The sequence below is a fragment of the Pseudophryne corroboree genome, chromosome 10 (assembly GCF_028390025.1).
Source record: "Pseudophryne corroboree isolate aPseCor3 chromosome 10, aPseCor3.hap2, whole genome shotgun sequence".
NCBI classification, from domain to species: Eukaryota; Metazoa; Chordata; class Amphibia; order Anura; family Myobatrachidae; genus Pseudophryne; species Pseudophryne corroboree.
In genome coordinates this window covers 31,561,655-31,578,605 of record NC_086453.1, presented here as the reverse complement: position 1 = coordinate 31,578,605, position 16,951 = coordinate 31,561,655, and the positions used below count along the sequence as shown (strand labels likewise).

Below are 16,951 nucleotides of genomic sequence, written 5' to 3'. Positions count from 1 at the left end.
AATTATGACAACAATAGCGAGCTGCCACCACATCATGAAGCTTCTTCTATCAAGTTTGCTGTGCGTGTGGATCTGAGTCCTAAATCAGAGCTACCAGGAAGAAGAGACAGGAGCCTTACCATGAGGTGGGAGAATGTGTGCTTAGAAGTGCAGCACTAGTTCTATTATGTTTGTGTATTTATTGATTATTTAAATATATTTGATACAGCCTATACTATAGACTATCTTTGTTGTGTTAAATATAAATACTGTATTCCATAGAGTATCCACTATCCAGTGTATAAAAAGACCAATGTTTATATTAATATCCAGAGTCATTACTAGGTTCTTCTACTGCTCTCCCAGACTCCCGCACTTGCTCCAATGTTCTGCAGAGTGGGAGGTTGTGGACTACATTTGGAAAACCCCCTCTAGAAATCCTGCATTTGCCACTGGTTTCAGGCGGGCTGCACTGCATGCTGCAACGGGGGACAATGTTCCCCTCAGAGATAGAGTCAGGACCCTCCAACGCACATTACTGGATGTTTATGATTATGATAGCAGAAGGCATGGGATGAGCCAGTGTAGGACATTAGCCAAATCATAGGCTACTGTATTACTGAGGTCTAGGCTCTGTGAGCTTGCCCTATTTGTCTTCACAAAATCGGGAATGAGAACACAGTTGCATAAAGGATATTATCATTCATTCAACAACAATCTTTCTGTAAATGCAAAACAAGGCTACTAAGGATATATTTCCGAGATGGACAGTCACGGAAATAACCATTATTGGCTGGAGAGAGACTTTGATCAGTCTATAAGACAAATTGGTTGTATATTCTGTCTCACCTGTGGCTTCCACCATGCCTTCCAAGATGACAACAATCTCAAACTCTTCTTTTCCTAGTTGATCCTTGGAAATTTCCCAGAATGGACTTTGCTCGTTGAACTCGTGGCAGATAATTAGAGGAGAGACAAGGAAGAGGCGATCATCACCGGTGTCAAAGCCCACATTGATGTCTGTCTGGTTGAGAGGGATAAACTCTCCCTCCTTGGTTTGTTTAGACTTGATCAGCTTGGCTCTGATAGAGGCATCGACAATGTGGGAATTTCTCAGGTCTCCCACCCTGAACATCAAACACAGCTTCCCATCCCTCACAGAGATAACGGCCATATTAGAGAACATGAGGGTCTCCGCCCGCTTCTTTGGCTGAGAGATCTTCACAAACATGCAGCCCACCATGAAAGCATTGACTATGGAGCCAAGTATGGCCTGGACCAGCAGGAGAATAATTCCCTCTGGACACTTGTCCGTGATCACCCTGTACCCATACCCTATGGTGGTCTCAGTCTCAATGGAGAAGAGGAACGCAGATACAAAACCGTTCAACTTGTCAACACAAGGCGTCCATGTTGAGTCCTCGATGTGGTCCAGGTCTCCACGGATGTAGGCAATAAGCCACCAAATAAATCCAAAGAAAATCCACGTAGTGGTGTAGACCATAGTGAACACCAGGAGGTTAAATCTCCACTTGAGATCCACCAAGGTGGTGAATATGTCCGTCAGATACCTGTATGTTTCCCGGACATTCCCATGATGAACGTTACATTTCCCATCCTTCTCCACATATCTCTGCCGCCGCCTCTTCTCTGGTACTGCAGTCACCATGGTGCGGTTTGTAACCACAACTGATGGGTTTTGTGCTTTTTTCGGCATCTTGGACCCTCTACCTTCAATGTCCTTGTCCATGAACTTGCAACTGTTCATCTTGAATATGAAGTGAGTGGAGCACAGTCACTCGTGCCCTGCAAAGACACAAAGATATTACAACTACAATAAAAATCATTCAAGCAAGAGCTTCTGGGGGAGACGTAGCAAGCCTTGGAGAGAGATAAAGTGAAGAGAGATGAAGTATCAACTCACCAGCTCCTAGCTGTCATTTTGTCAAACATGTCCTGTAACATGGCAGTTAAAAGCTGATTGGCTGGTACTTTATCTCTCTCCATGGCATGATACATAACCCGCTCTTCTACCTGCAGCGGCAAAGTGCAGAGCCTATTAAATGTAAATGTAAAAAAAAAAACTAATTGGTCTAGGGCACAGGTTCTCAAACTCGGTCCTCAGGACCCCACACAGTGCATGTTTTGCAGGTCTCCTCACAGAATCGCAAGTGAAATAATTAGCTCCACCTGTGGACTTTTTAAAATGTGTCAGTGAGTAATTAATACACCTGTGCACCTGCTGGGTTACCTGCAAAACATGCACTGTGTGGGGCCCTGAGGACCGAGTTTGAGAACCACTGGTCTAGGGCACAGGTTCTCAAACTCGGTCCTCAGAGTCAGGACCCCACACAGCGCATGTTTTGCAGGTCTCCTCACAGAATCCCAAGTGAAATAATTAGCTCCACCTGTGGACCTTTTAAAATGTGTCAGTGAGTAATTAATACACCTGTGTGCCTGCTGAGTTACCTGCAAAACATGTACTGTGTGGGGTCCTGAGGACCGAGTTTGAGAACCACTGGTCTAGGGAATTATATTTGTATAGTAACATTTAAACATGATTTGCACTTAAATTCAGAATACATTGTGTTTTAAATAAATTAGACAGACATGCTAACTTTCATTGTGTTTGGGATATGGCAGAGAATGTAATTAATCAGACAGACCAGGAATAAGCTGAGACAGAAATTGCACATTAATTACACAACTATGGGGGTAATTCAGACCTGTTCGTAGCAGCAAATTTGTTAGCAGTTGGGCAATTCCATGTGCACTGCAAGGAAGGGGGGCAGATGTAACATGTGCAGAGAGAGTTAGATTTGGGTCGGTTATTTTGTTTCTGTGCAGAGTAAATACAGGCTGCTTTATTTGTGCAGTGCAATTTAGATTTCAGTTTGAACACAGCCCACCCAAATCTAACTCTCTCTGCACATGTTATATCTGCCCCGCCACACTGCACATGGGGGGTCATTCCGAGTTGTTCGCTCGCTGCCGATATTTGCAGCACAGCGATCAGGTGAAAAAACGGCATTTATGTGCCTGCGTATGGCCCGCAATGTGCACACGCGATGTACGGGTACAAAGCTCTTTGTGGTTGTGCTCAGGTTCTAGCAAAGTTTTCCTTCGCACTGGCAGGCACAAGAAGATTGACAGGAAGAGGGCGTTTCTGGGGGTCAACTGACCGTTTTCAGGGAGTGTTTGCAAAAACGCAGGCGTGGCTGGGCGTTCGCGGGTGTATGACGTCAAATCCGGACACGAATAGGCTGAAGTGATCGCAAGCGCTGAGTAGGTTCAGAGCTACTCAGAAACTGCACAAACTGTTTTTGCAGAGCTCGGCTGCACATGCGTTCGCACTTCTGCTAAAACGGAGGCGTGTCTGAAAGAATGCAGGCATGGCTGGGCGTTCGCGGGTGTATGACGTCAAATCCGGACACGAATAGGCTGAAGTGATCGCAAGCGCTGAGTAGGTTCAGAGCTACTCAGAAACTGCACAAACTGTTTTTGCAGAGCTCGGCTGCACATGCGTTCGCACTTCTGCTAAAACGGAGGCGTGTCTGAAAGAATGCAGGCATGGCTGGGCGTTCGCGGGTGTATGACGTCAAATCCGGACACGAATAGGCTGAAGTGATCGCAAGCGCTGAGTAGGTTCAGAGCTACTCAGAAACTGCACAAACTGTTTTTGCAGAGCTCGGCTGCACATGCGTTCGCACTTCTGCTAAGCTAAAATACACTCCCCAGTGGGTGGCGGCATAGCGTTTGCACGGCTGCTAAAACTAGCCAGCGAGCGATCAACTCAGAATGACCCCCATGGTTTTGCCCAACTGCTAACAAATTTGCTGCCACGATCAGGTCTGAATTACCCCCATATGTCAAAGCTTTGGAGATGTTCTCTCTGTAATGTTCAGTGTTGGGTGACTTGTACTTTGCATAGATGTGTTCCAGCTCTGTAGACATACAACTACCCCCAAATCACACCAAATTTCGTCGTATGATGTGCCACGGACATTGCAACTTAGCAGCACCAAGCGTCCTGCCAGAGGCTTTGTCACCGAAAATGTGTCTTATTCGCATCACTAATGCTATAAATGGACGATGCAGGGGTACAAAAAATACTGACGCTGGTGTTTCATGTAATTCTGTGTGTGATCGAGGGCCTGTTTAAGATATAGGAGTCTATTTACTAAGCTTTGGATGGAGATAAAGTACCAGCCAATCAGACTCCCAACTGCCATGTTACAGGCTGGGTTTGAAAAAAATGACAGTTAGGAGCTGATTGGCTGGTACTTTATTTCTCTCCACTTTATCTCCATCCAGGGCTTAGTAAATATACCCCATAAACACTAATGCATTTGCAGGTGCGATCCAGTACACATTGGCTGTGCAAAAATATGCTCTTGGCAGTGTTTGGGGTGGCAGTTGGTGTGGATCCCCTATTTGAATTTTGGGCTGTGCTGTAGCCCCACCTCTGGAGTCACCGCAGATTGACATGCCCACAGACGGCCTCGCAGATCCAAGGAACCGCGTACACGTATGCAGAGTGGCCGCAGATCCTTCAGTAATTGAGTCCATGAGTAATCCTATCGTTGTGCAGATCTGTGATGCTGGCGCCATGTTTTCTTTCTCCGTTACCTCCCCCAAACAGTCCCTGACTGTCTATCACTTTGCAAAGCCCCTAAAAGGCTTGGAGGCTAAATGAAAGTCTGATTGGGGAGGGCATTCTGGGTATGGGAGCAGCACAGGTGAAGTCCTGTGGGTGGGAGTGAGAGGAAGTGATGAGGGAGGAGGAGAAGAGTGAGAGGAAGTGATGAGGGAGGAGGAGAAGAGGCGGCTGAAGACTGAGTGGAGCATACAAAAGTGAGTGGGGGTGAGGTTGGAGATGTACGGGAGAGGGCTTTTTAAGTGAGTTAGAGGAGTTAGGATTTGATTCGGTGTAGTATAAGCAGCCAGTGGATTGTCTGATATGGTAAAGAGGGCAATGGAAGTGGAGCTGTGGGTGAAGAAAATGAGGTGGGTAGCCAAGTTGACGATGAGGGGTGAGACAAGGGAAGTATAACAAATTGATTCTGGCTGGTGCCTCCTACATGAGATAGGATGGTTTCAGGCTGTAGCTTTGGGGTATATAGGACAGACAAACCCCGGCACTGCCTCTGACACAAACTATGGGGAAAATGTACTAAGTCTTGGAGAATGATAAAGTGAAGAGAGATACCAACCAATCAGCAGCTGTGTCCAACGTTCAGAAAGATTGTCTATTACAGACAACTACGGGCCAATGCTGAAAGTATTACTGATCTCCAGCATGCAATGTATATATTGTATGTGTCAGATCAGGTAATGCCACATGGTGGAGAAAGCCATAGGAGAAACACAGACAAACCTCTATAAATTGACACCAGAGAGGTCCTAATCTGACATATCTGGATGAGGCCCTGGAGCAATGAAGTTTAGACCTCAGGTTAATCTAAGTGTCAGCCCTAGTTGGGGTTTGAGTTAGGGGCCTCAGTAGACTAAGGGGGGAGGCGTGTCTAAAGTTTGGTTAAGTGGGCAATTGGAGAAGTTGACTGTAACCAATCGGCTTCTATCTATAATTTTATAGAATGTACTTAATAAATGCTATTTAGAAGCCGATTGGGCAGCTTCTCCACTCTTTAGAGGGTTTGATACAGTTCCGTCTATGACATCAAAGCCTGACTTTCCTAGAGATGAAGCAGACTTGCTTATAAAACTCTTGCAAGTTCTCTCTTTCTTATGGTGACCCATTTATAGATACTTCATTTATCCCAGCACCACTTTTCTAAATATAAACGTGTCATTTCATATAAGCACTTGGCACCCTTATCTGTAAGGAGCACACTAATGACCCGTGAGAAAGTGTGCGATTCAGTCTCATAATAGCCGGGTCACCGTGACCGAACCAGCTCCGCTCTGTGACAGTCCCTTGGTAATTGCCTGAGTATTGATGTATGTGGTGTCTCAAAAGCTGGAATGAGCAAGATTACAATCTCTAGAGAAAACAGCTGATAGATAAACCCAGTATATCAGGAGAGACGGCTTCAGGTTGGCTTCCTGGTGATCTATGTACCTGGAATTAACTATTAGGCTTCATTTAAAGGGCTTATAAAATTTGCCTGCATACTGTGCCTCGTTCTGGAGTAGAACTGTCCTGTGCTTCCTGTATAGACCTAACGGTCCTGATCAAGGTGTTTTAAATTAACATTAAAGAATCCGCGTAATATAGCAGACCCACATTCTAGTACAATGCCCCCTACTGTCTGACAATGGAACTGCAGCATCAAGTTATCATTAGGGGTGATTCAGACCTGACCGCTGCTGTGCGTTTTCGCCATTTATTAGGAGTGTCTGGAAAAACACAGGTGTTCCCAAGCGTTTTGTGGGAGGGCGTCTGACGTCAGCTCCGGCCCCGATCAGCCTGTTCTCATCGCACTGTAGGAGTAAGTCCTGGGCTGCGCACACACTGCACACAGCAGATTTTAGCAGCTCGGCGTACACATAGCATCGCACACTTGCACAGCGAATTTACACTCCCCCTGGAGGCGGCGACTTTCTGATCGCCGGACAGGGAAGTTAGCAGCCCAGCGATCAGGCCTAATCACCCCCATTCTTTAATGCTTATTACATTTTTACAATGATAAATTGGCCAATGATAGTTCTGGCAACTGTTCCATTGGAGTGTGTAGGGTCCACTTGCTAACACTACACACAGGTGCACTGTACTGTAGGAACCAATCAGACATTTACTTTCAGTGCATAACCTTGTACTACAGGTGACATAACTCCCAGAGTCAGCAGAGATCTTGTGAATTCGGAACAAAATGTGCACTAGAAAGATGAAAGCTAGATGCTGATTGGTTACAAATTTCCCCCCTAAGTGTAATGTTAATGAATGAGCACTTATGGGCGTTATTTTGTTGTAAGCATTATGGCAGCAGCAGTCATGGAAATAAAGACATATCTAGACAATAAGGGGGGTCATTCCGAGTTGTTTGCTCACTAGCAGATTTTAGCAGCATTGCGCACGCTAGGCCGCCGCCCTCTGGGAGTGTATCTTAGCTTAGCAGAATTACGAACGAAAGATTAGCAGAATAGCGAATAAATAATTCTTAGCAGTTTCTGAGTAGCTCGTGACTTACTCCTACACTGCGATCAGCTCAGCCCGTTTCGTTCCTGGTTTGACGTCACTAACACGCCCTGCGTTCGGCCAGCCACTCCCCCGTTTCTCCAGACACTCCCGCGTTTTATCCTGGCACGCCATCGTTTTTTCGCACACTCCCAAAAAACAGTCAGTTTCCGTCCAGAAACACCCACTTCCTGTCAATCACACTCTGATCACTTCAACAATGAAAATTCTTCGTTCGGACGTGAGTAAATCTACTAAGTTTTGTGCCAAAATACTTACCGCATGCGCACTGCGTACCATGCGCATGCGCATTTTTGCCTTAATCGCTCCGTTGCGAAAATCGGCAACAAGCGAACAACTCAGAATGACCCCCAAAGTTCCTTACGCAGAATGTATCTTTTACTGAACATTGGCCCTCATTCCGAGTTGTTCGCTAAGAGTCATCGCATCGCAAATTTACGAAATGTAAGTATCTGCGCATGCGCAAATGCGTGATTACGCATGCGCGAGTACATACGTACGACAACTGTGCAAAATTACTTTAAAAAAAAAAAGCCGTAACTGGCAACCGAAAACGAGGAGTGGCGTGGGCGTTGCGGAGGCGCGACTTCGCAATGCTCCGACATGGGCGTGAAAGTGGGCGTACAGTGTGGGAGTATGCAACTCGCAATGGGCGTGTTTTTAGCAAATAAACATTGTCGCTGTTAAAACTAACATAGGAAACCGTAGCAACATTCACGCAGCAGCAGAGTAGGTCTGCAGTTACTCTACATTTGCGAAGTACTGGTACAAGTGTGTATGCAGTAATTAGCAGTTAATTGGATATCACATTCATCTGATGTCCAATTACTTGTTAATTAATGAGCAGATGAAAGTTACCAACCAGCAATTGTCTGAACACACATTACATGTTTAGTCTACTCACATAGAAATCTCACACACTGCCAAATAAGGGTTTTTGTTTTTTTGGAAATTGTTGTGTAAGCCTTTTTAAAACTTGCTTTAATGTGTGTAAGACTCCCAAATACAAGCAAATGAAAATTTTTGTGAAAGTGTTTGAAATCTGCATAATTGTTTAAAAATAAACCAACACCAACATAATGCAGCATACACTTTAATTTAGCCTTAAAAGTCACAATAATATTTGATTATAATATCTGACAATGTTTGAAATGATGTCCTGTTGACCCTAGATATTTATAAAAAGCGTCGTGTCTGTTTACTTAATATGGACATTAAAGTGTGGTGCAAAGCATACCTTTTTTTTTGTTTTTTTCAATTTTTAAGGAGAATTAGCAGATTGGTCTACAAGTGTCTATATGCTGACCTAATCTTTCTGGAACTGCATTACCTGGAAGAAACTGCTCAAATTTTTGAAATAATTTTTTTATTACTATATAATTTTTGGACAACATTTAAACATGGCTCCACATGAGTCGCACAGGCAGAGATGGACCAAGCAGCAAGCAGATGGCACTGACAATCATTAGATAGCAGAACTCAGTACTCTGCAAAAGTCTGCTTCTGGCAAAAGTATATATTTAAAGCATAAATAAAACATGACACACCCTGCCACACACACATTTTCAACCAAATGAGAAAGAATTAGGATCCACCACACAAACACAACAATACATAGCACACTAGTAAGAGGAAGATGGCTCTGGTGTTTATACACATAAACTCACAGGCTACAATACATCCAAACAGAAAAAATACATTTCACTAAGAGGGAGTTATCCATTCTGGTCACACAAGCCAACTCCAAAAATACAGAGAGGCAACATCAAAAACATGGGTGCTGCCCATCTGGAGAGACATCATTTTCTTCTTTTTCTCCCCGCCTGAGGCTGTTCTTCTTTGGAAGGTCTGCGGAGCGACCTTCGTTGGGCCTGCCCAGTGGGCTGTTCTTCCTGGGCAGGGGCAGGGGAGGGAGCCGATGTGGGTGGCTCTCTGCCACTGTGGGCAAGGGAGACAGCGATGGCCTGGAGCCCTTGCAAGATGTTATTTGCAAGGGTTTGGAATGAGGAGGCAAGTTGTTCTTGGCCCTGCCTGATCTCTGCCAGACCTTGGCAGAGTTGAGCAACACCTTGCTCAACACAGGTTCGGTGCTCAGTGAGCCGGACAGCTATCTGGCTTACCTCCCGGATGACCCCGTCTTGAAACCGATTTAGGCTCTCACCATACCTAGCGATTTCAAGCAGGATCTCCGGGATAGCAGAGGGTTGGGTGGGGGGGCCAGTAGGAACCTGCAGAGGTGGGATTTGTGGGCCCACACTGCCAGACTCACTAGGTCCCTCCACCTCAGCCTCAACCACATAACCGTCCTGTGACTCAAACGGATCACCCCCCTGTGCTGTGTTTTGTGGCAAGCAAATAGAAGAATGTGTGGGAAAAAAGTAGGATACAAAATTAGTTTATTATTATAAATACTGTCAAAATTACAGACAACTAAATGTGTAAACTTACCTTCCAAGTCATGTCCCGTCAGGATCTCAGGCAGGTCCGTGTCCATATGAGACACCCCTTGGCCCTCCTCATAACTGACACAGGGCATCGCCATCTCCTCCAAGTCAGTATACTCCACAGCGACAGGTGCTCCTCCACCTGTAGCCCTTGAGGCATTCCACTCCGCAGCCCTCTTTGCCTTCAGGCGGGATTTGAAGTCGGCCCACCTACATATGTATTGTGAAAGAGGGACAAAGTAGAGTCTTATTATTTGTCTAAGCTAATATATAGGACACGTGTTCTGCTTGTGTTTGCTAGACATAACATCACATGTAACTACATTTTTTAGTCAACTTAGCACACAAAAAGGACTGTCAATATGCACTTACCGTCGTCTCACTTCCTGTGATGTTCTGACGACAGAGCCAACTTCATTCACAGATTTTGTGATGTCTCTCCAGATTCGTTCTTTTGAAGCAGCCCCCATGTTTTTTGGCCCTCTATGGATTTTGGACATGGCCTGCGTGACCAAGACACGCAACTCCCTCTTAGTGAATGCAGGCTGTCTTTTCTTCCGTCTGGAGGTAGCCTGTGAGGTTTCTTGTTGTTCATCACCATCTTCCTCCTCACTAGCAGCTTCTGTCTGTTGTGTTTGTGTGGCTAAAGCCAATTCTCCCTCAGTTTGGTCACTTTGTGTGTGTGGCAGAGTATCCCCAGTCAATTGTTGTGGTTCAGAAGCAGACATTTGCAGAGTACTAGGTCCTGCCTCTTCAACATCCGCAGAGGCGTATTCCAGCATGCGGCGTTGGCAATCTATGCGTCTTTTGCGCAATGCCATCTCCTGCTCTGCAATGCGGTCCATCTCTGCTGCGATTTGCTCACGAGAAGCCATGTTTGTGATGAAGTGTGTACGGCCAGGTGTGTGCTTATATACCTACGTGCGAATCGTTAATTCACACAGCTGTACACTGTTATTCTGGTTAATGATTGCACTGCTTATTTAAGGGCCTACTTTGCACGCTGTGAGTGTAGGTAGTTTGGAGTTTCAGTTGTTTGTTGGCTTGTGCGTGAAGGTGCTTGTGGAATTTGCAGAGTGAGTAATTGTCTAGCATACCTTTGTCATTTTGTTTGCGTTTTGAATCTAGACAGTGTTGCATTTGTTATGCGTTTTTTCGTTTGTGAGTATTCTTGGTTGTTTTTTTTTTGGAGTTTTGTCAAAATTTTTATTTTAATTTTTTAGGTTTTAAATATTTTTAAAACATAACTATTTTGCTAGTCCATTTGTGAAAATAAACCTGTGCTTCTTTGTTTTGACTGTCATTTGTGTTCTCTTGTAGGTGTTTGCTTTTGGTAGAAATATCCCTGGTTTCATTTATTTTCTGGGTGTGCTACTGAACACCAAGTCTTTCTTTTTTTTGGAGCAGGTAAGTGCCCTTGGCCTGTGTTGGTGCCTGTTTAGTTTTAATGGTCTGTATGCTGTTTTTTGACTGTCATTTGTGTTCTCTTGTAGGTGTTTGCTTTTGGTAGAAATATCCCTGGTTTCATTTTTTTTCTGGGTGTGCTACTGAACACCAAGTCTTTCTTTTTTTTGGAGCAGGTAAGTGCCCTTGGCCTGTGTTGGTGCCTGTTTAGTTTTAATGGTCTGTATGCTGTTTTTTGACTGTCATTTGTGTTCTCTTGTAGGTGTTTGCTTTTGGTAGAAATATCCCTGGTTTCATTTATTTTCTGGGTGTGCTACTGAACACCAAGTCTTTCTTTTTTTTGGAGCAGGTAAGTGCCCTTGGCCTGTGTTGGTGCCTGTTTAGTTTTAATGGTCTGTATGCTGTTTTTTGACTGTCATTTGTGTTCTCTTGTAGGTGTTTGCTTTTGGGAGAAATATCCCTGGTTTCATTTATTTTCTGGGTGTGCTACTGAACACCAAGTATTTATTTTTTTTGGAGCAGGTAAGTGCCCTTGGCCTGTGTTTTGGTTTGCTGTTTGTGTTTCTTAAAAGTGTGGTGATTCTGTTTGTTTTCCATTTTGTCTAAAATAGAATTTTTGTTTCCCAGGATTGATCTGCAAAGTAGTGTTTGTGTTTCCTGGACTAGCTACTAAATGTTTTTTTTATTTTTGTTTGTTTTTTTAATTGGTGTTTGTGATGTATTTGATGCTCAGAAATGTTTTGTTTTGTTTTTTTTTATTTGTAAAAATAACATATTTTTAAAATTTTTCTTTTTATTAATTTCACATTTTGGCCATGAATTCCACACAGAAAAAATGTACGCTCCTGCAGTAAGTTTCCCCAACATTTTTTACAACATTTATTGTTTGAATATTTTTTAGAAGTTGTTTTTGTATTTTTCACCTCGTTTTTTTTTCTTTTTCAAAAAAGTGTGTTATGTCAATATTTATTGCTGCAGAAGCCCTACCTCCCCAACCCACGCCAGCACTCCCACCCCAACCGCCAGCCCCACAACCACAGCCGGCTCCTCATCAACCAAGGCAACGGAGGCGTGCTAGGCCACCAATTTTCCGAACCCGTGTCCTACTTTTTGGTATGCCAGATGATGTGGTGGTGCGTAGATACAGGCTGCCACCACATCTAATCCTAGACACTCTCTCCATAATAGAGAGTGATCTGGAGTCTGAAATTCGGTATCCTACAGCAATACCACCATTGACACAATTCCTTGCAGTGTTACATTTTTTGGCTACAGCCTCATATCAGCATGTTGTGGGAGACCTGGTTGGCATGTCGCAGGGCCAGTTCAGTAAGGTCCTGCGGCATGTCTGCCAGGCTTTCCTAAAGCGGGTGAAGCAATTCATTGATATGCCTTTGGATGTTGGTGCCCTAGATGTGGTGAAGCGGCAATTTGAGGAAGGTGGTAGTCGCTTCCCACATGTTATTGGGGTTGTGGATGGCACACATGTTGCTATTCAGCCACCAAGACATAATGAAGAAATTTATAGAAACAGGAAACTGTTTCATTCTCTGAATGTAATGGTTGTTTGTGGGCCATCCCTCCAGATCCTTTCCCTGAATGCAAAATTTACTGGAAGTTCACATGATGCATATGTCATTAGACAATCAGGGATATGGCAGAGATTAAGATCAAGTCAACGAGCAGACATGTGGTTATTGGGTGAGTTGTTGCTCAAATATTTTTTACGAAAAAAAGTAACTTGACAAATTTAATATTACAAAATTTTGCCTTCTCTTCCAACAGGAGACCGTGGATATCCTTGCACCCCCTGGCTCATGACTCCTTACCGTAATCCCAGGCCAGGACCACAGATGGCATTTAACTCCGCGCTTACTGCCACTAGGCAGCTGGTGGAGCGCACAATTGGTGTCCTTAAAGGGCGGTTTCGTGTGCTCCACCGCACTGGTGGCGACATCATGTATTCGCCGGAGATGGCAAGTAAAATAGTGGTCCTGTGCGCAATACTACATAATATCGCGGTAAGGAGTAGTGTAGAGCTTCCTCAGGCAGAGGAATTGCCTGATGAGGAGCCAGGGGTTGTTCGACATTTCGGTGGGGGGAGTGTTACACGGAGGGGGAGCCAAGTGAGGGCAAGGATTGTTGCCGAATATTTCAGGTATAGTGTTTTGATATTTTCTAGTTTTATAAATTTTAAAACACAGTATGCTTATGTTTTTTTAACAATGATGACATTTTGTATGATATTGTAAAGTGATTGTGTAAGGCTTTTGTTGTGTTGGAATGGGTAATTTTTGTTGGCGTCAAATTCCGCAAACACGTTAAGTTTACAATGTTTAGTTAGAAAACCAAATAATGTAATGTTGCTAAATAGTGTCCTTATTTGTTTTATATCCTCAAATCCTGATTATGTAAACAAACACACAAACAAATGATACTCAATGTTTCCCACTTTGTGACTGTCCAGCTGAATGATCACACGAACTGTGGTGAGTACACAGATATGTATAGTAATTTTAAATAAACTGTGTCTCTGTGTCTGTGTTTTTATTTAAATTTTGTTTATGATAAATATTTGCTTCTGCGAATGCGTATTTCCGCTCGTGCGAAATAACACTCTGCTCTTCACAGCATTGCAAAGATCAATAAAGTTATTAGAAATGACAACATAGATTTTGGACCAATCACATGCTAACAGACACTATAAATATATGCCCAAATAAGGAAAACGCCATTGCCATGATGCGTGCAGCACCGTTCACCAGGCGGGAGCTCCGCGTGCTGGTTGCGGTGATGGACCGCCGCGTAGGCCGCGTTGGGCGCTTCATCCCCAATCGGGTGAAGCGCGAGGCCTACGCGGAGGTCCGCCGCCTGCTGCGGACTCGCGTCCGCAGCAGGCGGACAATCATACAACTTGAGAGGAGGTGGAGTGATCTCCGCAGGAGGACTCCCGATCTGTTGGCGGAGATCCGCCAGCAAATCCGAACTATGCATACACGAAGTAAGTTACATTACATAAGATTATTAGCATAAATTGTGCTAATGGGGGAAATTCCAAGTTGATTGCAGCAGGAATTTAGTGAACAATTGGGCTAAACCATGTGCACTGCAGGGGAAGCATATGTAACATGTGCAGAGAGAGTAAGATTTGGGTGGGGTGTGTTCAATCTGCAAAATAATTTGCAGTGTTAAAATAAAGCAGCCTGTATTTACCCTGCACAGAATAAAATAAGCCACCCAAATCTAACTCTCTCTGCACATGTTATATCTGCCTCCCCTGCAGTGCACATGGTTCTGGCCAATTGCAAACTATATTCCTGCTGTAATCCCCTTGGAATTACCCACAATTTACACTAAGTGGTAGGCTAATTGCAACCTTGAGTGTCCTTTTTTGGAAAATAGGACAGTGTGTGTGGTTAGGGCAAACAGTACTGACTGTAGCAAACTGTCACCAAACAAGTGCATGTTTTCAAGAAATAAGAACCAGCCAGGAAACTGTACACAAATACTTGATCAGTGCTGGCTATATAATAAGGTGCCTTGAATAGTGATCTGGTGATGTTGCCTAGACCAATCACTATGACTCAATGGACTAGATTAAGGAATGAGCTTCAAAGTAAAAGTTTGGACTCATTTTGTTTGCTGTGGCCAACATGAAGAGGATCTTAACATGTTTGCTTTTCTATTTTTATAAACACTGAATTTTACATGGAACAGAACATTGATAATTCAAAGTGTTTACTATGTAATTTCTCATGTAAACTAAATGTTGTCAATAATATCATTATAGGACAACAACAACGGCACAACTCTCCGCCCCCTTCCCCTTCCCAGTCCCCCTCCCCTTCTCACTCCCCCTCCCCTTCACAGTCCCCCTCCCCTTCCCAGTCCCACTCAGCTTCCCAGTCCCCCTCAGCTTCCCAGTCCCCCTCATCTTCCCAGTCCCCCTCATCTTCCCAGTCCCCATCAGCTTCCCAGTCCCCCTCAGCTTCCCTGGCCCACTCCACTTTCCACTCCCCTTCTCACCACACCTCTCCATCTCTTTCTGGGACCCCTTCTCCTCCTTCCCATACCCCTTCTCCTTCAACTTCTACATCACCATCTCAACCCCCCTCACCCTCTATTGCATTAACTTTCTCTCCGCCCCCCTCGCCCTCTCAATCAGACCCCCCCTCTGAAATTGCAGTCCAAATCCAGCCTCCTTCCCCCATCCAGCCTCCTTCCCCAATCCCTCCTCCTTCCCCAATCCCTCCTCCTTCCCCCATCCAGCCGCCTTCCCCCATCCAGCCAACATCCCCACCCAGTGAATGGGCAGAGGAAGCCCCTGAAGACCGTTCAGGGAGTCTTCAGGTTGCCGTGGAAAGTAAGTTTTTTTATAAATTTTTACAAATTATTACCCACTTACACTTACAATGACAAAACATGCAGTGTTGTACTGTTTGAATTCTTGGGCCAAGGACAAATATTTGTGTTTTTCTTCATGGTGTACATGTTGCCTTTACATATTTGTGAGTGTCATTATATGTACAGTGTGTATGTGTGCAATGTTTTGTGTGTCCACTCTAGGTTGACACTCATTAGGTAGCCAGGGTTGCCAGGACAACAGGGTTTATATGTGTTAGATTTTCTGGTAAACAGTTAGACCTGAGTGGAGTTTAGTATGTTGTTGGTCTTTTACACTTGTGCCTGTGTAGTCTTAATATTTGCACTTACAAATCACATGCTTCACTTTGTTATGCAGCCTAATGACACACTGATTTGTGGTGTGAAAGTTACATTCACAAAATGACTAATTGTTCAAGTCAAACCTGTTTGCACTTATTTAGTAAGGGCAGCTTTCAGGGAGTGTGGGAATGCTATGATATGTTGGCCTTCTGAAGATGTTGATATGCAGTGTGATGAGGCAGGACCAAACCCCTTAAAAAATAAAAATAAAAAAAAGATGAGAATGAATGCCAACATGGTGTAACAGTGACGAAGATGGAAGTTATCTTTAACATGGGATGTCGCCCATAACAACCAATACAATTAATCTTTACAATTGGGGAACCACTTCTACAAGATAATAATCTTATTTTGGCTTGTTTGCTATGGGCGACGCTACATCTTAAAATGAACTCACATAGTAGTAAATGTAGCCCATGGTCAAGAAAACTGTAATAAGTAACAAAAAAAGCCTGAGCAGGCTTGTGTGTTTTTCGGCTAATGATTGTACCATAAAACAGCCATGATGTATCAACTTTGCCATTAAGCAGGCCTGTCCAAACTGCGCAACTGCAACTGTTGAGAAACTACACATCCCAGCATGCCCTGACACAGGTTTGGCATTCCCTGGCCACAAAACTGAGTCAACGCATGCTGGTATATGTAGTTTCACACAAGCTTGAGGGATGCAGTTTGGACCTGTCTGCATTAAAGTGTGCTTTGTGCCTTGCTTGGATAATAAGCAATGTGAGTAAGTTAGTAATGTTTATGTTATCTCTTAATTTCAGATGTTGCCGTTGGAGATCCCACATCGTTGCAGGAGATTGTTTCCAACATGAGGCTCCATCTCCAGGCCTTGTTGGGTCTTGTGGACGCAATTGAAAAATTTTGTTAATTTTGTGATTAAAAAAAAAAAAAAAGGATATTATCATTATTACAGTAAAAAAAAAAAATAAACTACTAAATTTAAATACTTCAGCGGCTCTTTATTATTTATTAATGCAATAAAGGAACAGCAGATTGCAGAACAAACATTTTTTACCTTAAACATTTCAAACATCTAACGTAAGTTATTTTAAAACACCAAATAAAACATGTTATTGGCTAAATAAACATGCAAACACCTTCATTCACATACAAAAACTCTACTTTAATAAATTCAGAAAACACATTAGACCAAGCACATTGCAAACATCTATATTTATATTAAACATGTAAATAAAAGGAGGCTCTTTTATGGCTACAAAGTGCACTTCAGGTA

The 16,951-nt window shown here is 43.7% G+C and overlaps 2 protein-coding genes across 3 annotated transcripts in view; one reads left to right on the top strand and one right to left on the bottom strand.

The window, feature by feature from the left end:
• Window positions 1-16,951, bottom strand: part of LOC134965880 (G protein-activated inward rectifier potassium channel 2-like) — a 214,769-nt gene that overhangs the window by 62,171 nt on the left and 135,647 nt on the right. The window contains exon 3 of the mRNA XM_063942270.1: window positions 829-1,785. Coding sequence (XP_063798340.1) covers window positions 829-1,747 — 919 coding nt within the window. The 5' untranslated portion in view covers window positions 1,748-1,785. The remainder of the gene's footprint in view (window positions 1-828; window positions 1,786-16,951) is intronic.
• LOC134966929 (putative nuclease HARBI1) lies at window positions 11,819-15,148 on the top strand. Of its 2 annotated transcripts, none has more exons than XM_063943947.1 (5): window positions 11,819-11,836; window positions 12,573-12,687; window positions 12,772-13,144; window positions 13,454-13,475; window positions 14,777-15,148. In XM_063943947.1, the coding sequence occupies exons 1-4, from the start codon at window positions 11,822-11,824 to the stop codon at window positions 13,455-13,457; spliced, it is 507 nt and encodes a 168-aa protein (XP_063800017.1). In that variant the 5' UTR covers window positions 11,819-11,821; the 3' UTR covers window positions 13,458-13,475; window positions 14,777-15,148. The 2 variants fall into 2 exon arrangements, with proteins under 2 accessions (XP_063800017.1, XP_063800016.1); XM_063943946.1 differs by having other exon boundaries at window positions 11,820-11,836; window positions 11,937-12,687.

What these genes read in the sequence shown, in the direction of transcription:
- LOC134966929 (XM_063943946.1), top strand. An exon ending in AGCAGACATGTGGTTATTGG is followed by an intron (nt 12,688 to 12,771) that starts GTGAGTTGTTGC and finishes CTCTTCCAACAG; the next exon opens with GAGACCGTGGATATCCTTGC.